The sequence below is a fragment of the Sardina pilchardus genome, chromosome 3, assembly GCF_963854185.1.
Source record: "Sardina pilchardus chromosome 3, fSarPil1.1, whole genome shotgun sequence".
Classification (NCBI taxonomy): domain Eukaryota; kingdom Metazoa; phylum Chordata; class Actinopteri; order Clupeiformes; family Clupeidae; genus Sardina; species Sardina pilchardus.
In genome coordinates, this window is record NC_084996.1 from 589136 (window position 1) to 614135 (window position 25000).

General features: G+C 46.6%; 2 protein-coding genes across 7 annotated transcripts in view; one reads left to right on the plus strand and one right to left on the minus strand.

Moving 5' to 3' along the window:
* The window catches only part of LOC134077607 (rho GTPase-activating protein 22-like), a 26018-nt gene extending 19762 nt beyond the window's left edge, over window positions 1-6256 (plus strand). Inside the window, exons 7-10 of the mRNA XM_062533310.1 lie at window positions 690-822; window positions 1146-1404; window positions 1939-2087; window positions 5977-6256. Coding sequence (XP_062389294.1) covers window positions 690-822; window positions 1146-1404; window positions 1939-2087; window positions 5977-6187 — 752 coding nt within the window. The 3' untranslated portion in view covers window positions 6188-6256. The remainder of the gene's footprint in view (window positions 1-689; window positions 823-1145; window positions 1405-1938; window positions 2088-5976) is intronic.
* An 11589-nt stretch (window positions 6257-17845) lies between these two features.
* The window catches only part of mapk8b (mitogen-activated protein kinase 8b), a 28187-nt gene continuing 21032 nt past the window's right edge, over window positions 17846-25000 (minus strand). For 5 of the 6 annotated variants that reach the window (XM_062531303.1, XM_062531307.1, XM_062531308.1 and 2 more), the window contains 4 exons: window positions 24343-24467; window positions 23869-23932; window positions 21095-21172; window positions 17846-18928 (listed from right to left, as the gene is read on the minus strand). In XM_062531303.1, coding sequence (XP_062387287.1) covers window positions 18756-18928; window positions 21095-21172; window positions 23869-23932; window positions 24343-24467 — 440 coding nt within the window. In that variant the 3' untranslated portion in view covers window positions 17846-18755. Of the gene's footprint in view, window positions 18934-21094; window positions 21173-23868; window positions 23933-24342; window positions 24468-25000 lie in introns of all 6 variants that reach the window. The other variant, XM_062531304.1, reaches the window with a different exon arrangement.

Consider the following 25000-nt stretch of genomic DNA (forward strand, 5'->3'; position numbering starts at 1 on the left):
AAAGCATTTTGCAGAACATTAAACTGCTGCAATTGTTCCATGGCCAAGTATGCAGAGTCATCAATACAACACAACATTGTATCATCCGCATAGAGATGTACAGAGCAGTTTGAAAGTAGAGGGATTATGCTATTAATTTATATTGTAAAAAGAATTGGACCGAGAACGGAGCCTTGTGGGACTCCTTTAGTTATAAGCAGGGGTTCTGACTGAGCACTCCTCAGTTTCACAGAGTGGTCAATCACATGACTGATTCTTGTCTGAGCAATTATTGCATCTGTCAAATTTGTGATATTTATTCTTAATTGTGGATACAAATAAAGAAGTAAACTGTGTGTGTGTGTGTGTGTGTGTGTGTGTGTGTATAAATGTGTGTGTGTGTGTGTGTGTGTGTGTGTGTGTGTGTATAAATGTGTGTGTGTGTGTGTATGTAAGTGTGTGTGTGTGTGTGTGTGTATAGGTGTGTGTGTGTGTGTGTGTGTGTGTGTATAAATGTGTGTGTGTGTGTGTGTGTGTATGTAAGTGTGTGTGTGTGTGTGTGTGTGTGTGTGTGTGTATAAATGTGTGTGTGTGTGTGTGTATGTGTGTATAAATGTGTGTGTGTGTGTGTGTGTGTGTATAAATGTGTGTATAAGTGTGTGTGTATAAGTGTGTGTGTGCTGTAACCCTGTTCTCTATATCTCCAACAGGCACGTCTCTGGTGCAGCATCTGATGACGCTGCTGATTAGCGAGCATGAGCGGCTGTACCCGGGCGAGGGGGGGGGCGAGGGGGGGGGGCGGTGCCCAGGATGGGAGCCCCCCCGCGGGGCCGAGCGCACTCAGTCAGCCCCCCCCCAGTAGTCTGGCCGGTTGGATCTCTGAGGAGGATCTGCATCTGCAGGGAGCGCCCCCCCCCTCTCTGCCCCCCCCCTCGGAGAGCTCCTGCTCTCTGGCCCCCCCCCCCCTCCCGCCTCACCCCCCCCCAGCTCAGGAGCCACCCCCCCCACCCCCACCCCTCCTCCTCCTCCTCCTCCTCCTCCTCCTCCTCCTGCTCCTGCTCCGTCACCAGCCCCAGCAAGCAGCTCAAGGGCGCCCCCTCCTGGAGGTGCTCCTTTAAAGCGGAGGCTGGAGGAGGAGGGGGGGCTCAGGGGGGAGGAGGGGGGGGGGGCAACTGGCTGATGAACGGGCTGTCGTCGCTACGGGGTCACCGGCGGGCGTCGTCAGGGGAACGCGAGACGCGAGACTCTGCGCGAGACTCCTCCTCCTCCTCCCACAGGCTGTCCACCTATGACAACGTGGTGGCGTCTTGCTCCTCATTGGCCAGCGCTGGGGTGGAGGGCGGGGCTAGTGGTGGGACCAGCTCGCCGTGGTCTGCCTCGTCGTCCTGCGAGATCTCCGTGTCGCCGCCGGACTCTGCTGACCACGCCGGGGACACACACACACACACACACCACGGCACGGACTCTGCTGACCACGCCGGACACACACACACACACACACACCACGGCACGGACTCTGCTGACCACGCCGGGGACACACACACACACACACACCACGCCGGACACACACACACACACACACACCACGGCACGGACTCTACTGACCACGCCGGGGACACACACACACACACACACCACGGCACGGAGACACACACACACCACGCCGCGGACACACACACACATCACGCTGCGGACACACACACACATCACGGCGCAGACACACACACACACCACGGCGCAGACACACACACACACCACGGCACGGAGACACACACACACCACGGCGCGGAGACACACACACATCACGCTGCAGACACACACACACACCATGCTGCCGACACACACACACACCACGGCGCAGACACACACACACACCACGGCGCGGGGACAGGGCCGGAGCAGCAGGGGGCAGCAGAGAGTCCGAGTGGAGATGAGTTGACCTCTGACCCCGCGGAGCAGGTGGACACCAGCGCCGTCGCCATGGAGATCTGCGCCGACGTCCAGCCAGAGGACAGAGTGGACACCGCACAGTCGCTAGGCAACCTGGTGGTCGGCCTGAAGGAGGAACTAAGGAGGCAGAAGACGGAGTATGAGGCCCGCATCCAGAAGTACGTTACACACACACACACACACACACACACACACACACACACACACACACACACACACACACACACACACACACACACACACACACACACACACACACACACAACACAACACACACACACACAACACAACACACACACACACACACACACACACACACACACACACACACACACACACATATGCAGGGTGCGATTTGTAGGGGGGGATGGGGGGGGGGGAATCCCCCCGTCTGGTTTTCCTACCCCTACCTCTTCTAAATAATTTTTATCTTCAGTGGGGACAAGGACCCCCCCCCCCCCCCCCCCCGATATCGATGAATGCAACTTAACTGATGGTAGCTTATTAAAACTCTTGACATAACGATCTTCAGTGTCCATCTGAACGCATCAAACACAAAACATGTAACTTGTGGGAGCTTGGCCAGAGAAAACGGTATTATTCTGTAGGCCCAGCCTATTAGGCACATAAAAAAACGGTATTATTCTGTAGGCCCAGCCTATTGGGCACATAAAAAAAACGGTATTATTCTGTAGGCCCAGCCTATTGGGCACATAAAAAAACGGTATTATTCTGTAGGCCCAGCCTATTAGGCACATAAAAAACGGTATTATTCTGTAGGCCCAGCCTATTAAGCACATAAAAAACGGTATTATTCTGTAGGCCCAGCCTATGAGGCACATAAAAGGTTCGATTTAACTCAATCTACTTGGCTGTACAATATAACGTTTCCATTCCATCAATGCACTAATGTCTTGTAGCGGGTGAAAACGGAATCCTCCCAAAGCTCCCAACGTTCAACAAAGAATGAATGTCTCACAAACAGCGGGTGGAAATCCCAATAGGCCTACTCTTTCATGAAACTTAATAGTGAACAATCAAACACCCCTCATATTTCAGTGCCCATCAGTCACAACATTTATTAGTAAAATAACCAAATTAAATTCCAATCCAAACTGAAAATTCGGTTGGAGGCCTCCAGTGCGGCGCTGTGCTCTCAGATGGCTGAATGCTGTGTGTGTTGTGTGTGTGTGTGTGTTGTGTTGTGTGCTGCCCCCTACAGGCTGGAGGTGTCCACTGCAGTGCTGCGCTCTCAGATGGCTGAATGCTGTGTGTGTGTGTGTTGTGTGTGTGTGTGTGTTGTGTTGTGTGCTGCCCCCTACAGGCTGGAGGCCTCCAGTGCAGCGCTGTGCTCTCAGATGGCTGAATGCTGTGTGTGTGTGTGTGTTGTGTTGTGTGCTGCCCCCTACAGCCTGGAGGTGTCCACTGCAGCGCTGTGCTCTCAGATGGCTGAATGCTGTGTGTGTGTGTGTTGTGTGTGTGTGTGTGTTGTGTTGTGTGCTGCCCCCTACAGGCTGGAGTTCTCCAGTGCGGCGCTGTGCTCTCAGATGGCTGAATGCTGTGTGTGTGTGTGTGTTGTGTTGTGTGGCGCTGTGCTCTCAGATGGCTGAATGCTGTGTGTGTGTGTGTGTGTTATGTGCTGCCCCCTACAGGCTGGAGGTGTCCAGTGCGGCGCTGTGCTCTCAGAAGGCTGAATGCTGTGTGTGTGTTGTGTTGTGTGGCGCTGTGCTCTCAGATGGCTGAATGCTGTGTGTGTGTTGTGTTGTGTGGCGCTGTGCTCTCAGATGGCTGAATGCTGTGTGTGTGTTGTGTTGTGTTGTGTTGTGTGGCGCTGTGCTCTCAGATGGCTGAATGCTGTGTGTGTGTGTTGTGTGCTGCCCCCTACAGGCTGGAGGTGTCCAGTGCGGCGCTGTGCTCTCAGATGGCTGAATGCTGTATGTGTGTGTGTGTGTTGTGTTGTGTGTGTGTGTGTGTGTGTGTGTGTGTGTTGTGTTGTGTTGTGTGCTGCCCCCTACAGGCTGGAGGCCTCCAGTGCGGCGCTGTGCTCTCAGATGGCTGAATGCTGTGTGTGTGTGTGTTGTGTTGTGTTGTGCGCTGTGCTCTCAGATGGCTGAATGCTGTGTGTGTGTGTGTGTGTGTTGTGTTGTGTGCTGCCCCCTACAGCCTGGAGGCCTCCAGTGCGGCGCTGTGCTCTCAGATGGCTGAATGCTGTGTGTGTGTGTGTGTGTTGTGTGTTGTGTTGTGTGCTGCCCCCTACAGGTTGGAGGACTCCAGTGCGGCGCTGTGCTCTCAGATGGCTGAATGCTGTGTGTGTGTTGTGTTGTGTGGCGCTGTGCTCTCAGATGGCTGAATGCTGTGTGTGTGTGTGTGTGTGTGTGTTGTGTTGTGTGCTGCCCCCTACAGGCTGGAGGTGTCCAGTGCGGCGCTGTGCTCTCAGATGGCTGAATGCTGTGTGTGTGTTGCCCCCTACAGGCTTGTTAAAACGTGTGGAAGTATTTTTGCGTTCATTCACGTCAGTTAGCCTAACACCAATTTGTGTGCTGCCCCCTACAGGCTGGAGGCCTGCAGTGCGGCGCTGTGCTCTCAGATGGCTGAATGCTGTGTGTGTGTGTGTGTTGTGTTGTGTTGTGTGCTGCCCCCTACAGGCTGGAGGCCTGCAGTGCGGCGCTGTGCTCTCAGATGGCTGAATGCTGTGTGTGTGTTGTGTTGTGTGCGGCGCTGTGCTCTCAGATGGCTGAATGCTGTGTGTGTGTTGTGTTGTGTTGTGTTGTGTGCTGCCCCCTACAGGCTGGAGTTCTCCAGTGCGGCGCTGTGCTCTCAGATGGCTGAATGCTGTGTGTGTGTGTGTGTGTTGTGTGCTGCCCCCTACAGGCTGGAGGCCTCCAGTGCGGCGCTGTGCTCTCAGATGGCTGAATGCTGTGTGTGTGTGTGTGTTGTGTTGTGTGGTGCTGTGCTCTCAGATGGCTGAATGCTGTGTGTGTGTTGTGTGTGCTGTGTGTGTGTTGTGTTGTGTGCTGCCCCCTAAGTTAGCTAATCAACCTGGTTAGCATTGTTAACATAGTTGGCATAGTTAGCATTTTTAGCATAACTGCTAGAAATCATTAGCCAGGTTAGCTAATTCAATTTCAAACTGTCCATCTTCGCACTATCAACTTTCAAAAACTATGAAACCACCATGTCTACCCTAGCAACACCTTAGTAACCATATCTACATGATTTATCTGTACATTTTTGCATTTTCATGCACTTGTAATTTCCTTGGAATTACATTCTCTAGTTCACGTCAGTTAGCCTAACACCAATTTGTGTGCTGCCCCCTACAGGCTGGAGGCCTCCAGTGCGGCGCTGTGCTCTCAGATGGCTGAATGCTGTGTGTGTGTTGTGTTGTGTGCTGCCCCCTACAGGCTGGAGGCCTCCATTGCAGCGCTGTGCTCTCAGATGGCTGAATGCTGTGTGTGTGTGTGTGTGTGCTGCCCCCTACAGGCTGGAGGCCTGCAGTGCGGCGCTGTGCTCTCAGATGGCTGAATGCTGTGTGTGTGTGTGTGTGTTGTGTTGTGTGCTGCCCCCTACAGGCTGGAGGCCTCCACTGCGGCGCTGTGCTCTCAGAAAAACGGGTGTGGAAGTATTTTTGCGTTCATTCACGTCAGTTAGCCTAACACCAATTTGTGTGCTGCCCCCTACAGACTGGAGGACTGCAGTGCGGCGCTGTGCTCTCAGATGGCTGAATGCTGTGTGTGTGTGTTGTGTTGTGTGCTGCCCCCTACAGCCTGGAGGCGTGCAGTGCGGCGCTGTGCTCTCAGATGGCTGAATGCTGTGTGTGTGTTGTGTTAGTCAAGTTTATTTATATAGCGCATTTCATACACAGAGGTCATTCAATGTGCTTTACATAAACAAAAACCAAACAGTAATAGCAGATAAAAGCATAGATGAGCAAAGAGTAATAATTATAATAATAATAGTAATAATGATAAAAGAAAAAAGAAAAAAGAAAGCAATAAAGAATAATAAACATAAAAGACATAAGGTGTTGTGTGCTGCCCCCTACAGGCTGGAGGCCTGCAGTGCGGCGCTGTGCTCTCAGATGGAGCGGCTGGAGCTGGAGATGGAGTCGGAGCGCAAGAAGCAGCGCGTGCTGGAGATCAAGTTACGCAACTCTGAAAGAGCGCGACACCACGCCGAGCAGCGCAACCAGCTGCTGGAGCAGGACATGGACGCCTTCTTCTCCACCCTCGGAGACGCACGCACCAGCGACATCTGACCACCGGTGTGTGTGTGTGTGTGTGTGTGTGTGTGACATGGACGCCTTCTTCTCCACCCTCGGAGACGCACGCACCAGCGACATCTGACCACCGGGGGGTGTGTGTGTGTGTGTGTGTGTGTGTGACATGGACGCCTTCTTCTCCACCCTCGGAGACGCACGCACCAGCGACATCTGACCACCGGGGGGTGTGTGTGTGTGTGTGTGTGTGTGTGACATGGACGCCTTCTTCTCCACCCTCGGAGACGCACGCACCAGCGACATCTGACCACCGGTGTGTGTGTGTGTGTGTGTGTGTGTGTGTGTGTGACATGGACGCCTTCTTCTCCACCCTCGGAGACGCACGCACCAGCGACATCTGACCACCGGGGTGTGTGTGTGTGTGTGTGTGTGTGTGTGTGTGTGTGTGTGTGTGTGTGACATGGACGCCTTCTTCTCCACCCTCGGAGACGCACGCACCAGCGACATCTGACCACCGGGGGGTGTGTGTGTGTGTGTGTGTGTGTGTGACATGGACGCCTTCTTCTCCAGTGCTGCCCCCTACAGGCTCGGAGACCTGGCCCTCGGAGACGCACGCACCAGCGACATCTGACCACCTGTGTGTGTGTGTGTGTGTGTGTGTGTGTGTGTGTGTGTGTGTGTGTGTGTGTGTGTGTGTGAGACATGGACGCCTTCTTCTCCACGCTCGGAGACCTGGCCCTCGGGGCACGCACCAGCGACATCTGACCACCGGTGTGTGTGTGTGTGTGTGTGTGTGTGTGTGTGTGTGTGTGTGTGTGTGTGTGTGTGTGACATGGACGCCTTCTTCTCCACGCTCGGAGACCTGGCCCTCGGGGGACGCACCAGCGACATCTGACCACGCGTGTGTGTGTGTGTGTGTGTGTGTGTGTGTGTGAGTGTGTGTGTGTGTGTGTGTGAGATGGAGGAGTTGTTCTCCACCCTTGGAGACCTGGGAATCCTCATGCTCAGGTCCCGCACCAGCAACATCTGAACAGGACAGGTGTGCTCAGCCCAGGTGTGCTCAGCCCAGGTGTGCTCGGGACAGGTGGGACAGGTGCGACAGGTGCGGCAGGTGCGGCCTCTCTGGAGTCATCCAGTGGACATACAGGGTGTGACATCATATGGATAAACCATATGGATAAAGCATCTATCATCATATAGATGAAGCATCTATCATCGTCTGGATAAAGCATCTATCATCATATAGATGAAGCATCTATCATCGTATGGATAAACCATCTATCATCATATATCTGGATAAACATTATATCGTCATGGATGATGGATCAATGAAATGGAACAAGAGACTGATATATCAAGTGGTATAGAATAGATCGCTATATAATTTATGGGACATTATATTGCTATATAATATAATTTATGGGCCATTATATTGCTATATAATGTGATGTATGGGCATTATATACTGTAGCTATATAATGTGATGTATGGGCATTATATACTGTAGCTATATGATGTAATGTATGGGCATTATATAGTGTAGCTATATAATGTGATGTATGGGCAGTACATACTGTAACTATATAATGTGATGTACAGTATGGGCATTATATACTGTAGCTATATAATGTGATGTATGGGCATTATATACTGTAGCTATATGATGTAATGTATGGGCAGTACATACTGTAGCTATATGATGTATAGGGGTGGCCTGTGAGGCATTAGACTGATGTATCATTGCTATATAATGTGATGTATGGGCATTATATGCTGTAGCTATATGATGTAGCTATACTGTAGCTATATAATGTATAGGGCTGGCCTGTGAGGCATTAGACTGATGTATCATCTGGAGCATTAGAGGACATGTGGGACAGTAGATTGATATATAATATGGAACATCTGGACCTCTGCTCAGACATTAGATACAGATAACATCTGGACCAGGCATTAGATAGGCTACATACAACATCTGGAGGACCATACATTAGATACATATAACATCTGGACCAGACATTAGATACATACAACATCTGGACCAGACATTAGATACATATAACGTCTGGACCAGACATTAGATAGGCTACATAATACATCTGGACCAGACATTAGATATATATAACATCTGGACCAGACATTAGATACATATAACATCTGGACCAGGCATTAGATAGGCTACATACAACATCTGGACCAGACATTAGATACATACAACATCTGGACCAGACATTAGATACATACAACATCTGGACCAGACATTAGATACATATAACGTCTGGACCAGACATTAGATAGGCTACATAATACATCTGGACCAGACATTAGATATATATATAACATCTGGACCATATTAGATACATATAACATCTGGACCATATTAGATACATACAGTATAACATCTGGACCACATTAGATATATATAACATCTGGACCAGGCATTAGATACATACAACATCTGGACCAGACATTAGATACATACAGTATATCATCTGGACCACATTAGATACATACAGTATATCATCTGGACCACATTAGATATATATAACATCTGGACCAGGCATTAGATACATACAACATCTGGACCAGACATTAGATACAGATAACATCTGGACCAGACATTAGATACAGATAACATCTGGACCAGGCATTAGATACATACAACATCTGGACCAGACATTAGATACAGATAACATCTGGACCAGACATTAGATATATATATAACATCTGGACCAGACATTAGATAGGCTACATACAACATCTGGACCAGACATTAGATACATACAACATCTGGACCAGACATTAGATACAGATAACATCTGGACCAGGCATTAGATAGGCTACATACAACATCTGGACCAGACATTAGATACATACAACATCTGGACCAGACATTAGATACAGATAACATCTGGACCAGACATTAGATACATATAACGTCTGGACCAGACATTAGATAGGCTACATAATACATCTGGACCAGACATTAGATATATATAACATCAGGACCATATTAGATACATATAACATCTGGACCAGACATTAGATACATACAGCATCTGGACCAGACATTACAGTAGATACATGCAGTATAACATCTGGACCACATTAGATACATACAGTATAACATCTGGACCACATTAGATACATGCAGTATATCATCTGGACCACATTAGATACATACAACATCTGGACCATATTAGATACATATAACATCTGGACCGCTGCTCTGTCCACACCAAACCACATAACAGCCTGATTCCCTCTGGAGCCTGTGCGGCGGCCATGTTGGTTTTGGGCAGCTGGAGCTGAGCGCTGCCCCCACATAAGGGAGCCATGTTGGTTTTGGGCAGCTGCCCCCACATAAGGGAGCCATGTTGGTTTTGGGCAGCTGAAGCTGGGCACTGCCCCCACATAAGGGAGCCATGTTGGTTTTGAGCAGCTGCCCCCACGCAAGCGATGACTGACCTCTAACTGACCTCTAACTGACCGTGCCTTCCGGAGCGGACCGCTGTGGACTGTGGAGCGCAGCGTCGTGGAGAGGCGGGTGCCCCTTGAGTGTGTTGATGTGTGTGATTGGTCCACTGGGCCAAGAGAATGTTTGTGTGTGCTGATTTTGATTGGTCTACTGAGAGGCCAAGAGAATGTTGTGCTCTGGTTGCGAATGGAAGGCATTGCTATTAGACTGTAGAAGGAAGCCAGAAGCGCTCACTGCATAGAGTTTAGTGCATGTGCTCGTAGACAGGGCAGACCACCAGGGGGAGCTCATGTGTACCGTTTCACTCTCTCCACCAGGGGGCTCTCATGTGTACCGTTTCACTCTCTCCACCAGGGGGAGCTCATGTGTACCACCAGGGGGCGCTCATGTGTACCGTTTCACTCTCTCCACCAGGGGGAGCTCATGTGTACCGTTTCACTCTCTCCACCAGGGGGGGCTCATGTCTCTTCAGCTGCTGCTGTTAAACCCGTAGGAGTGGGATGAGAGTCTCTCGACTGATTCATGTTTAGATATTAGTTTTATCAAGAGGACACACTCATTAACGCAAAAACACTTCTAAGAAAAGAGAACCACTCTTCTGAAAAGAAAACACACTCTTCTAAGGGCTAGTGGCTACTGGAGGCCTGCTACTGTCAGGTGATTGATTGTTTTTCTACATTTTGGATATTCTAAAGCTCTGGATTCAGGACCAGCAAAAGGTTCCTGTTATATGTAATGCTGTGTTTATGGATTTGGGACCAACAAAAGGTTCCTGTTGAAATTGACTGCATTTGTGGCTATAAGATCAGGAAAAGGTTCCTGTTGAAAGTGACTGTATTTATGGGTATGGGACCAATAAAAGGTTTTTGTTGAAAGTGACTGCATCACATGGGACCAAGAAAAGGTTCCTGTTGAAAGTGACTGTATTTAGGGGCATGGGACCAAAAAAAGGTTCCTGTTGTAAGTGACTGCATTTATGGATATAAGGCTAGGAAAAGGTTCTTGTTGAAAGTGACTATTTATGGATGTAAGGCCAAAAAAGGTTCTTGTTGAAAGTGACTATTTATGGATGTAAGGCCAAAAAAGGTTCTTGTTGAAAGTGACTATTTATGGATGTAAGGCCAAAAAAGGTTCTTGTTGAAAATGACTATTTATGGATGTAAGGCCAAAAAGGGTTCTTGTTGAATGGTTCATTCTGTTCTGAAAGTGGTGCTGTATTTATTGATGTCAAATAAAGTTTCTGTTCACCACAAATGAGTCTAAGCATCACCTCATTTACCAGGAAATGATGTAAACATCACCTCACTTACCAGGAAATGATGTAAACATCACGTCACCAAAGATCCTTCATTACTGACAAGATAGAGCAACATAATGCATCTCAATGGAAGCAAAATTCCAACATTTCCTGTCTGCTTAAAGAGGCGTGTCGCAAAGACGTCATAGTGGGTTATCGATTTTCAGATTGGCAAGCAGTTCAGTTCGAATGTAACGTTACTTTCTAGGTCTGCTTAAAGGGGGATTCGGCCCCCCTCCCCTTTGCGAACACAGAACACGGAAACGGTGGAACGTTTGCGCCTCTCGCTCCGTGTTGACCCTCTCTGACCCCTCTCCATCTGGAGCAGATACCTTTTTTTTATTTTATTTTATTTTTATTTTATTTTTTATTGTGTAAACAACAAGTTACAAGGACAAAAAAAAGCAGATACCTGCTGGAGTAGATACCTGCTGAACCATGGAGGAATTATGGAACCATGGAGGTATTATGGAACCATGGAGGTATTATTCAACTGGAGAGAGTGACTAAAGCCTACCTTACACTGACAAGATTTGGGAAAGATTCTTGAAAGACTGTAGTCTTTTGAGTAAAGTCTGAATGAGGGGCATTAGTTAAAAGACTACAATCTTTCAAGAATCTTTCCCAAATCTTGTCAGTGTAAGGTAGGCTTAAGTTGCGCCCTCCGCACAAATGAATGGCGGAAGCTAGGATGGTAAATCCGGCCAAGTCATAGTGAACACCTTAGATCTATATATATCTATGGTCAACTCAACACCATATTGAACACCTTAGATCTATATATATCTATGGTCAACTCAACACCATAGTGAACACCTTAGATCTATATATATATATCTATGGTCAACTCAACACCATAGTGAACACCTTAGATCTATATATATATCTATGGTCAACTCAACACCATAGTGAACACCTTAGATCTATATATATCTATGGTCAACTCAACACCATAGTGAACACCTTAGATCTATATATATCTATGGTCAACTCAACACCATATGGAACACCTTAGATCTATATATATCTATGGTAAACTCAACACCATAGTGAACACCTTAGATCTACTGTATATATATCTATGGTCAACTCAACACCATATGGAACACCTTAGATCTCTATATATCTATGGTCAACTCAACACCATAGTGAACACCTTAGATCTATATATATATCTATTAGGGGTGTGAATCTCTCATGTGAAAGACGATACGATTCGCATCTAGATACATTGTCACGATACGATTCAAAAAAAGATACATGTTAATAGCAAACGATTCGGTACGATTCAATTCGATGCGATTCGATGCAATTCGATGCGGTTCAATAATCGAAAGCATTCTGAAAGTTATTTTTCATTGTGCACATTCACTTTACAATTGTGCACATTTTACATGATCAAGTTAATGGTTATCAATAGGACAAACAACTTGATGTATGAACATGACAAAACATTTTATTGTGAAAAGGTGAGGTTTTTCATATAATATTTTAGTAATGGCACACACTGAGGACACCATAAAGAAATAAACAGAAGAAACACATATCTCTGTATATGTTGCATAAAAAAATTAAAGACCAAAGAGGTGTCGTTACAAAAGAAAATAAAGCAGTGCTTTGCCCTTGGCCTTTTCTCATGTAAAAGAATAAATGATTCTCTGCTTATCTCCCTCAACAATGGAATTCTCTTCTCTGATTGGCTGATGGGGTGGCCATTAACTTCGTATAACCTGCTACCTTTGAAGTAGTTCCCGTATCACACTTGAATATTAATTCGCCAAACTCGTTGCGAAGTTTAAATGAACTGTCACGTTGCATCCAAGCTGAAATACAGACGTGCAGAACCATAGTAACGTTGTAGCATATGACGGAGGTGGATTGTAGCTAGTTGGATGCAATGTAGGCTATAAAAGTAGCGATCTTTCAAAGTTAAAGTTAATCAGAATCCTGGGATATGCCCGCTTGACAACGGGAGAGATAGAACCAGAGCCATATAAAGAGACCTTCTCTTTTGAAAAAGCCAAACGACTTCCAAACTTTGGATTTAAGTTTCGCCGGCGCGTTGAATATAGGTTCGGAGTTGTCAGAAATCTTTTCTGAGGAAGACTAGCATCTCATTCCTTCAGGCACGTCCAGGGCACGTTTCGTTGGAATGGATAGAAGAACGTGATAGGCTATGCCATCTTTGACCAATGAGAGGCTGTCATTGTTCTCAAATCAAAATTGGGATGCACACAGCCACGCACCAGGCCAGGAAATCGAGTATTTCATAAGAAACGTTTGCGAATGTGAACCGATTTGTTTCTTTTAAATCGAAACAATAACCGATTCATGTCATGAAAAATTCGAAACGAGGCTTGATGCATCGATGTAGTCGTCTTTTACAGGTTAAAAACGAATATCGATATGTATCGGTTATTTTTTACACCCCTAATATCTATGGTCAACTCAACACCATAGTGAACACCTTAGATCTATATATATCTATGGTGAACTCAACACCATAGTGAACACCTTAGATCTATATATATATCTATGGTCAACTCAACGCCATAGTGAACACCTTAGATCTATATATATATCTATGGTCAACTCAACGCCATAGTGAACACCTTAGATCTATATATATATCTATGGTCAACTCAACACCATAGTGAACACCTTAGATCTATATATATCTATGGTCAACTCAACACCATATGGAACACCTTAGATCTATATATATCTATGGTAAACTCAACACCATAGTGAACACCTTAGATCTACTGTATATATATCTATGGTCAACTCAACACCATATGGAACACCTTAGATCTCTATATATCTATGGTCAACTCAACACCATAGTGAACACCTTAGATCTATATATATATCTATGGTCAACTCAACACCATAGTGAACACCTTAGATCTATATATATCTATGGTGAACTCAACACCATAGTGAACACCTTAGATCTATATATATATCTATGGTCAACTCAACACCATAGTGAACACCTTAGATCGATATATATCTATGGTCAACTCAACACCATAGTGAACACCTTAGATCTATATATATCTATGGTGAACTCAACACCATAGTGAACACCTTAGATCTCTATGGTCAACTCAACACCATAGTGAACACCTTAGATCTATATATATCTATGGTCAACTCAACACCATAGTGAACACCTTAGATCTATATATATCTATGGTCAACTCAACACCATAGTGAACACCTTAGATCTATATATCTATGGTCAACTCAACACCATAGTGAACACCTTAGATCTATATATCTATGGTCAACTCAACACCATAGTGAACACCTTAGATCTATATATCTATGGTCAACTCAACACCATATTGAACACCTTAGATCTCTATATATATCTATGGTCAACTCAACACCATATTGAACACCTTAGATCTATATATATATCTATGGTCAACTCAACACCATATTGAACACCTTAGATCTATATATATCTATGGTCAACTCAACACCATAGTGAACACCTTAGATCTATATATATCTATGGTCAACTCAACACCATAGTGAACACTGGAGCTCTGATCCAGCGCCATGCTAGAGATGAGACATGCACCAACATTCTGTATGAAGAGAGTTGTCCTCCAGTTCAGAGGGTGTCTGTGTGTGCGTGTGAGTTTTGTGTGTGTGTGTGTGTGATGAGTAAAAGACTGAGCTAGACAGCAGTGGCGTGTTCAAACTGAATGTTTTATTGGCGGCCATGTTGTTTTGAAGATGCCCCGCGGGGTGGGGGGGGGGCGGTGCAGGCTCGTCCAGTAGTGCCCCTCCACATCAGCAGATGGCGCTATACTCACACTCTCCCGCAGGGCTGCAGCTACCAGTAGTGCCCCTCCAGAGCCGTAGGTGGCGCCACTCACTCTCTCCCGCAGGGCTGCAGCTACCAGTAGTGCCCCTCCACAGCACCAGGTGGCGCTATACTCTCACTCTCCCGCAGGGCTGCAGCTACCAGTAGTGCCCCTCCACAGCACCAGGTGGTGCTATACTCACACTCTCCCGCAGGGCTCACTCACTCACACAGCAGCAGAAGCACACGTTCACAAGGTGGAGTTCAGCTGTTGTTCAGTATCTGCTTTATTTATTCATTTATTTATGTATTTATTTATTCATTCATTCATTTGTTTATTTTTACTTGTGGTTGGTGTCTGACTGCGACGAGAGACCATGACACTCTCTGGGACACTCTGCCTCACTCACACACACACACACACACACACACACACACACACACACACACACGCACACACACACAGACACAGACACACACACACGGGTATGTGTGTTTGTGTGGCCAGGACTGCCTCTGTAACATCTTGCAACAGGCTGGGAGGGTCTGACTGACCCTGAGGAAGAAACACTTCCCTACACACACACACACACACACACACACACACACACAACTACCGTTACCATGACTACACCAGGAGCTATCACCAGCACACACTACAGAAGGTATTGCACATGAAATGTAAAAAAAGGAAAAAAACAATAAAAGAAAAAAAAAGAAAGAAACCAAAAAAAAAAAAAAAAAAAAAAAAATCAGAATAAAATACATAAATCTGATCTCTTACTTCTAGGTGAAGTTTACATAATGTACAAAACTAGAAGTTCTCCTAACATTGCTCACTGTACACGTTGAAAATAAATAAATAGTCTATCTGCCTCCTCCTCACGCAGTCCCAGCACCCACACCACACCGCAGCGCACACACACACACACACACACACACACACACACACACACACACACACACACACCGCAGCGCAGCGCAGCGTGAGGTAGTTCAGGAGCCGCGCCGGCCTTACAGCGCCACCTTCTGGAGGAGCGGGGGATGAATTAGAGTTCCCATCTGCAGGACCGGGGGGGGGTTAGAGTTTAAAGGGGTCGTGAGGGGTTGACGTGAGAGGTTAAAGGGGTCGTGAGGGGTTGACGTGAGGGGTTAAAGGGGTCGTGAGGGGTTGACGTGAGAGGTTAAAGGGGTCGTGAGGGGTTGACGTGAGAGGTTAAAGGGGTCGTGAGGGGTTGACGTGAGAGGTTAAAGGGGTCGTGAGGGGTTGAGGTGAGAGGTTAAAGGGGTCGTGAGGGGTTGACGTGAGAGGTTAAAGGGGTCGTGAGAGGTTAAAGGGGTCTTGAGGGGTTGACGTGAGAGGTTAAAGGGGTCGTGAGAGGTTAAAGGGGTCGTGAGGGGTTGACGATCAAATTAAAATGCGACAGAAACTCTTCTACTCCAAGAGCTCAGGGCTGAGAAATTAAGAGCACTTAAAATGAAAAGAGTAAAGCATGCACACACGCACACGTGCACACGCACACACACACAAGCCTCTCCTCTGGCTGGCTGCCTCTCTCTCTCTCCTTCTCCCTCCCTCTTTCTCCTTCTCTCTCTCCCTCCCTCTCTCCCTCTCACTCCTTCCCTCCCTCTCTCCCTCTCTCTCTCTCTCTCCTTCCCTCCCTCCCTCCCTCTTTCTCTCTCTCTTCACTCCCTACTTGCACCTCAAACACGTAGAGCTCAACATTCCAGACTTCTGCTATCCTTTCTTCCCTCTCTCTCTATCCTTTCTTCCCTCTCTCTCTCCCTCCATCTCTCGACACACAGAACTGTCACACTGCAACTCCACTCCAAGAGAGAGAAAAAAAGGACACACACACTCACACACACACTGTGGGGCCCTATTCTGTTGTGTGTTCTGCTGAACTCTGAACCCCCTTTGGACTACAGACTCCATAGCGGTCGCCGTACATCACAAATCCTTCTTGTCGAAAATAAAGCTGCAAACCATCAGTCACAAGTATCTTTACAAATTCAGACCTGTAAAACCGCTTCTTAAAACACAGCAATCGCTGAAGTGACCAATCATTCCCAAACATTCCCAAACATTCCCACGCTCCCGCTGCACACCATACAAAAATACACCCTCAGCAACCGCTGCCATGGAAACCACCCACCTGCCAAGTCAAGCCACAGGACTACATATCCCAGCATCCTCTCCCAATACCTAAGAACCACAGGACTACATATCCCAGCATCCTCTGCCAACACCCAAGAACCACAGGACTACATATCCCAGCATCCGCTCAGCCTTCTTCAGAGGACTACATTTCCCATCATTACTTTTGTGCCCATTACCAGAACTACTCTGTGCCACCTACACAGGACTACATCTCCCATTATTCTCAGTACAATGCCCTCAAGACTACATCACCCATTATTCTGTCTGCCTGACAAGCTCCCAAGGACTACATTTCCCATCATCCTCTGTTATCTCTTCCCTCCACATGACTACATCTGGACTACAGGCACTTCCTCTCCTAAGCTGAAACAATAATAATAATAATAATAATAATAACAACAACACAGGACTACTACTGACACAGAGGGGCTCCACTACACGGTTCCTTTTGGTTCGGCTCTGCAGCAGGTTCTCTTGGAGACAACAAGCACTGCAGGAGCTGGATCAGACTGCACGCACGCACGCGCACGCGCACACACACACACACACACACACACACACACACACACACACACACACACACACACACACACACACACACACACACACACACACACACACACACACACACACACACACACACACACACACACACACACACACACACACACACACACACACACACACACACACACACACACACACACACACACACACACACACACACACACACACACACACACACACACACACACACACACACACACAGTTCCTGTGCCCAACCTGTGGCTAGTGTTCTAAACAGTCTCTACATCTTCTCATCTTCAGCACACAGCACCCCCCCCCCCTCCTCTCCCCACAACCCTCTCCCCCACCTCCTCCTTTCCTCTCCTCTTCCTCTCCTTCCCCTCTCCTCCTCCTCCTCTCCTCCTCTCCGGCCTGGAGAGTTGTCGGCGGCGCCTCTCTCTCTCTCTCTCTCTCTCTCTCTCTCTCTCTCTCTCTCTCTCTCTCTCTCTCTCTCTCTCTGTGAGGAGGAGCAGTGTGTGAAGATCAACAGTGTCAGAAGCAACCATAGCAACCATAGCAACCTTAATAATGTGGAAAAGTTGAAAAGCTTTTTGTCTCTTTTTGCTTGAAAAGACTACGATTACCCTTACGTTTCCAACAGAAAATCTTTTTCAAAAGGACAAACAAAACAAACAAACAAACAAACATAGATGAATTAGCTTAATCAAAACATCTTTTGCACGATCATCAGATCTCCAGATCACCAACGAAAGTATTCACAGAGTACAACAGGTTCTTACATTGATATTTTACAAGTATGAGATGCAGGAGTGTGTGCATGACACACACACACACACACACACACACACACACACACACACACACACACACTCTTCGCTGTAGGAGAGCTTCCCAATCTGCAGCCTATGTGAGCACATCCCATAATATCTCCACTCAGGAAGCCATAGCAACGGAGGCGGAGCTTCCCACTCGGGGGTGGGAGGGTAAATAAATAAGGGCGGGGGTTTCGCACGCTCACCGCAATAAACAAAAACAATGAACCATAAACAAGTCTAAAAAAAATATTTACCTTAAAAGCCTGCAAATGACTTCAAACGCTCGACATGAATATGGCAAGATGATGCCGCAGCGTTAGCTTAAAGTAAGATGACACGTGGGAAAACAACAAACAAACAAAAAAACAAACAAACAAACAAACAGTTCATGTGGAGCTGGTGAGGTGTCGGGAGGAGGCGTCTGATTGGCTCTCGCGAGCCCTCAGCTCCTCTGGCCCCTCCCCCTCCCCCCTCAGGAGAGCCAATGGGAGGCCGGTGGGCGTGGTCACCTGCAGCAGCCCAGTGTTGCCGTGGCCGTTGCCGTTGCCGTGGCGCTGCTGTCGGTATCCGTGGCGATGGGGGAGGCGGGATCGGTGGACATGGACGACACATCGGTTACAGACGAGGAGGAGGAGGAGGGACGAGGCGAAGGGTCCGCCATCACTGCTGCACCTGCACCTGCGCTGCACACACACACACACACACACACACACACGTTAAACACACGTTACACACACACACACACAAACACGTTACACACATGTTACACACACGTTAAACACACACACGCCATCACTGCTGCACCTGCACCTGCGCTGCACACACACACACACACACACACACACGTTAAACACACGTTACACACACACACACACGTTAAACACACGTTAAACACACACACACACACACACACACGCCATCACTGCTGCACCTGCACCTGCGCTGCACACACACACACACACACACACACATGTTAAACACATGTTACACACACACACACACACACGCCATCACTGCTGCACCTGCACCTGCGCTGCACACACACACACACACACACACGTTACACACACGTTACACACACACACACACACACACACACACACGTTAAACACACGTTACACACACACACACACACACGCCATCACTGCTGCACCTGCACCTGCGCTGCACACACACACACACACACACACACACACACGTTAAACACACGTTACAAACACACCATCACTGCTGCACCTGCACCTGCGCTGCACACAAACACACGTTACACACACGTCACACACGTCACACACACGTTACACAAACATTACACACACACACACCAACACGCTACACACACGTTACACACACACACGTTATCACTGCTGCACCTGCACCTGTGCTGCACACACACACACACATTTCACACACACGTTACACACACGTTACACACACACCAACACGCTACACACACGTTACACACACACACACGTTATAATTGCTGCACTTGCACCTGTGCTGCACACACACACACACACACATTATCATTGCTGTACCTGCACTGCACACACACATTACACACACATTACACACACACACACACACACACACACACACACAAACACGTTACATACACACCATCACTGCTGCGCCTGCACCTGTGCTGTACACACACACACACGTTATACACACGTTACCCACGTTACAGCACCTTACACACACACACACACTTCTGGCATATGTGAAGAGACTTACCTAGGGTGGGGGGCGTGTGTGTGTGTGTGGAGAGACTTACCTAGGGTGGGGGCGTGTGTGTGTGTGTGTGTGTACCTAGGTTGGAGGGAATGTGTGTGTGCGTGTGTGTGTGTTAGGGCTGTTGGAACGAATTTCGGGATTCGAATAGAATTCGAATTTGTAAAAAATTAATACTATTCGAATGTTAAAATTATAATTCGAATGTATTTTATTTATTTTTTATTTATTTTTTTAAATGTTGACTATATTTAGCTACGACAGCTTTAGGTGCTGCTGAGAGCTCCCTCCTCCTTTTCTCAGCGCTTCGGTGTTTATTGTTGCTATGTTACCAAAACCGTCTGACAGTAAGGCCAGCACGTCTTTTTGGAACGTTTGCCTAATGCTAGCTAACTAGCCAACGAGCTAACTGAAATAGCAGCAACCTGGGACCAAAACAAGTCTACCTTTCACACTGCGAAATCCCCCTGAGCCCGTTATTTCTGTAACGTGAATGTAATGTTTCTCAGTCAGAAAAGGACTATCATTTACTTAGCAAGACAGCTATCATGTAAAACAAGTCACTACAATGTCATAATGGCAGTGGCATAGGCTAAGCCAGTTTTTACAGTGTGAGTAGATAGAAAAATAGTAAATATTACTAAGTCGAAATTGACCATTAAATATTTGAATATAATTTGAATTTAGAAAAATAATATTGAATGAAATTCGAATGGGATACTAGAGGAAGATTGACAGCCCTAGTGTGTGTGTACCTAGGTTGGGGGGCGTGTGTGTGTGTGTATATAGAGACTTACCTAGGATGGGGGGCATGTGTGTGTGTGTGTGTGTGTGTGTGTGTGTGTGTGTGTGTGTGTGTACATGTACCTAAGGTGGGGGGTATGTGTGCGTGTGTGTGTACCTAGGGTGGGGGGCATGTGTGTGTGTGTGTGTGTGTGTGTGTGTGTAGAGACGTACCTAGGATGGGGGGCATATGTGTGTGTGGGTGGGTGGGTACGTGTACCTAAGGTGGGGGGCATGTATGTGTGTGTACCTAGGGTGGGGGGCATGTGTGTGTGTGTGTGTGTGTGTGTGTGTGTGTGTGTGTGTGTGTGTGTGTGTGTAGAGACGTACCTAGGGTGGGGGGCTGTCCTCTGATCACCCCATTTTTTGTTCTCTCCTCCCAGTCCAACACCTCCTTATAGATCAACTCTGCAGACACACACACACACACACACATACAGGGAGAGAGAGACATAGTGTGAGTGTAAGTGTGTGTGTGTGTGTGTGCAGTGAAAGACGTAGGTTATAGCTTCTGATCCTATAACGATAACGAAATTAGTGCTGCCGCGATTAATCGACATAATCAAACTAATCGATTATGAAAATTAGTCGACGCCAATTTTTTTTAGTCGACTAATCGTTTTGCTTTTGACCCCCTATTTATTTTTGGTCTCCCGTCTCTAACGGTTGTAATGTTATTAATTCTGTTATTAACTCTACAAAAGTAGGCTGATATTGATATGAGCATATCTATATCTATGGCTAGATGTCATGTTTTGGCCCTTCAATTGAGTCCATTTTATTTAAAAATAAAATGGACACAACAAAATAACGAAAACTTGATTAAAAAAAAAACAAAACAAAAACAAAATAGTCGTTTAGATTAGTCGACTAATCGAAAAATTAGTCGAAAGATTAATCGTTAGAAAATTAGTCGTTAGTGGCAGCACTTAACGAAATATATGGTTTATTTTAACACGGTGGAGAATGACGTAGGTTATAGCTTCTGATCCTATAACGATAACGAAATATATGGTTTATTTTAACACGGTGGAGAATGACGTAGGTTATAGCTTCTGATCCTATAACGATAACGAAATATATGGTTTATTTTAACACGGTGGAGAATGACGTAGGTTATAGCTTCTGATCCTATAACGATAACGAAATATATGGTTTATTTTAACACGGTGGAGAATGACGTAGGTTATAGCTTCTGATGCTATAACGATAACGAAATAAATGGTTTATTTTAACACGGTGGAGAATGACGTAGGCTATAGCTTCTGATAACGATAACGAAATATATGGTTTATTTTAACACGGTGGAGAATGACGTAGGTTATAGCTTCTGATGCTATAACGATAACGAAATAAATGGTTTATTTTAACACGGTGGAGAATGACGTAGGTTATTGCTTCTGATCCGATAACGATAACGAAATAAATGGTTTATTTTAACACGGTGGAGAATGACGTAGGTTATAGCTTCTGAGCCTATAACGATAACTAAATAAATGTTTATTTTAACACGGTGGAGAATGACGCATTTGGTGCTTCAGTGCTGTAGCCTCGCAACAAATTACAGCTAGAATTTCCTAGTCGTAACAATAATAATCCATTTGTAGCCAACCATTTTCTTCTTAAACATTATTAGGGTACATGTTTTACGTTCAATGTACAGTACACTGCGAGACATGCTGCCTAAAAAAGACAGTTGCTGCGTTTACATGAGAGCTTTAATTCCGAATAAAACCAAGTTAAATCGGAATAAAAGTTAATTCCGCTTTAAAGAGACCATGTAAACGCTTATTCCGCTTGAAAATGATTATTCAGAATTAAACTTAATTCCGATTTAAGTGGTTGGTTTATTCCGGAATTAACGCACTCCTTGATCATGTAAACCTTTATTCCGATTCAAAGTTTATTCCGTTTGTTTGGCGCATGCTCATACAAGGAGGAAGAAGAAGAAGCGCATGCTCATTTCATTGCTAATTCGGCTCAGTCTTCTTCCCCCCTTCTCCGGCACTGTTCTCCTCCTCAGCTAGCAAACGTGAAGCTTGACAATATTCTCGAGCTGCTGGTTAAATATTAGGCCTATTATCAGAATTACTGCGAAAACCGTTTTCATTATGTTATTGCCCATGCTGTAACGTTAACCCGAGATGACAAAAAAGTTGCTAGCCAGCTAAAGTTTGTTTTCTTCCGGTAGACCTTAATTAGGCTGCGTTCATGCACCGCCTGTCCAATCGGAACCCTTCCCGACCCCCAGACGTTCAGCGGAATACAATAAAGTGGAATTAACCTATGCTCCATGTAAACGCCAATTCGGAATTATTATTTCCATGTAAACTCGAAGGAGAATATTTTAATTCCGATTTATTTAATTCTGAATAAACTAATTCGGAATTAAAAACATCATGTAAACGTGGCAAGTAACACATTCAGGTTGCAAGGAGGACTTATTTGAACAAGACGGTAGTCTCAGACTAATACGTCTTTTCATTTTGCACTGTTTGGCTGACCGCCTCTAAAGCACCCTAAATATGCATCAGTTCTAGGCTCCATTTCATTTCCAGAGAAAGGTTTTGAATTTCTTATATTTTAGAAGTAAGTGGCCTCACCATGGTTGCTTTCCATTGTGATGTCTGTCAACCATCACGATGGACAATGATATCGTCCATCAGCACAACCCTACTTTCCACTCCTCCTCTGAGTGTATGTGTGTGTGTGTGTGTGTGTGTGTGTGTGTGCTCTACCTTTCCACTCTTCCACTGTGTGTGTGCTCTACCTTTCCACTCTTCCACTGTGTGTGTGCTCTACCTTTCCACTCTTCCACTGTGTGTGTGTGTGTGTGTGTGTGTGTGTGTGCGCTCTACCTTTCCACTCTTCCACTGTGTGTGTGTGTGTGTGTGTGCGCTCTACCTTTTCACTCCTCCACTGTGTGTGTGTGTGTGTGTGTGTGTGTGTGTGTGTGTGTGTGTGTGTGTGCTCTACCTTTCCACTCTTCCACTGTGTGTGTGTGTGTGTGTGTGTGTGTGTGTGCTCTATCTTTCCACTCTTCCACTGTGTGTGTGTGTGTGTGTGTGTGTGTGTGTGTGTGTGTGTGTGTGTGTGTGCTCTACCTTTCCACTCTTCCACTGTGTGCTCTCGCTCATCCAGTTGCTTGTCTGTGATCACAGGGGGGGGCTGAGGAGACAACACACACACTGGTCATTATCTAGTCTCACACACACACTGGTCATTATCTAGTCTCACACACACTGGTCATTATCCAGTCACGCGCACACACACACACACACACACACACACACACACACACACACACACACACACACACACACACACACACACACACACACACACACACACACACACACACACACACACACACACACACACACACACACACGCTTATATACACATACACAGGTCAATTATCTACACACATATACACACATACACATACACACACTCTCTCTCTCCAGCTGCAAATCATCTGTCAATCACCACACCACACCACACACACGCACCATGTTGCTGTCCCCAGTCACACATCATCACCCCTAAAACAGTGAGAATGGGTAGTCCCGGCTCACCGCTTCCACCTCGGACGGGTCATACCACACGTTGATGTAGGGGTGCTGCAGGGCCTCATCCACAGATATGCGCTTGGAGGCGTCAATCACCAGCATCTTAGACAGCAGGTCTCTGGCCTGACTCGCTACAGCAGAGGGGAATACAGCGTTACACACACACACACACACACACACACACACACACACACACACACACACACACACACACACACACCTGTCTCTGGCCTGGCTCGCTACAGCAGAGGGGAATATAGCGTCACACACACACACACACACACACACACACACACACACCTGTCTCTGACCTGACTCGCTATAGCAGAGGGGAATATAGCGTTACACACACACACACACACACACACACACACACACCTGTCTCTGACCTGGGCCGCTATATAGCAGAGGGGAATATAGCGTCACACACACACACACACACACACACACACACACCTGTCTCTGGCCTGGCTCGCTATAGCAGAGGGGAATATAGCGTCATACACACACACACACACACACACACACACACACACACACACCCACCTGTCTCTGGCCTGGCTCGCTATAGCAGAGGGGAATATAGCGTCACACACACACACACACACACCTGTCTCTGGCCTGACTCGCTATAGCAGAGGAGAATATAGCGTCACACACACAC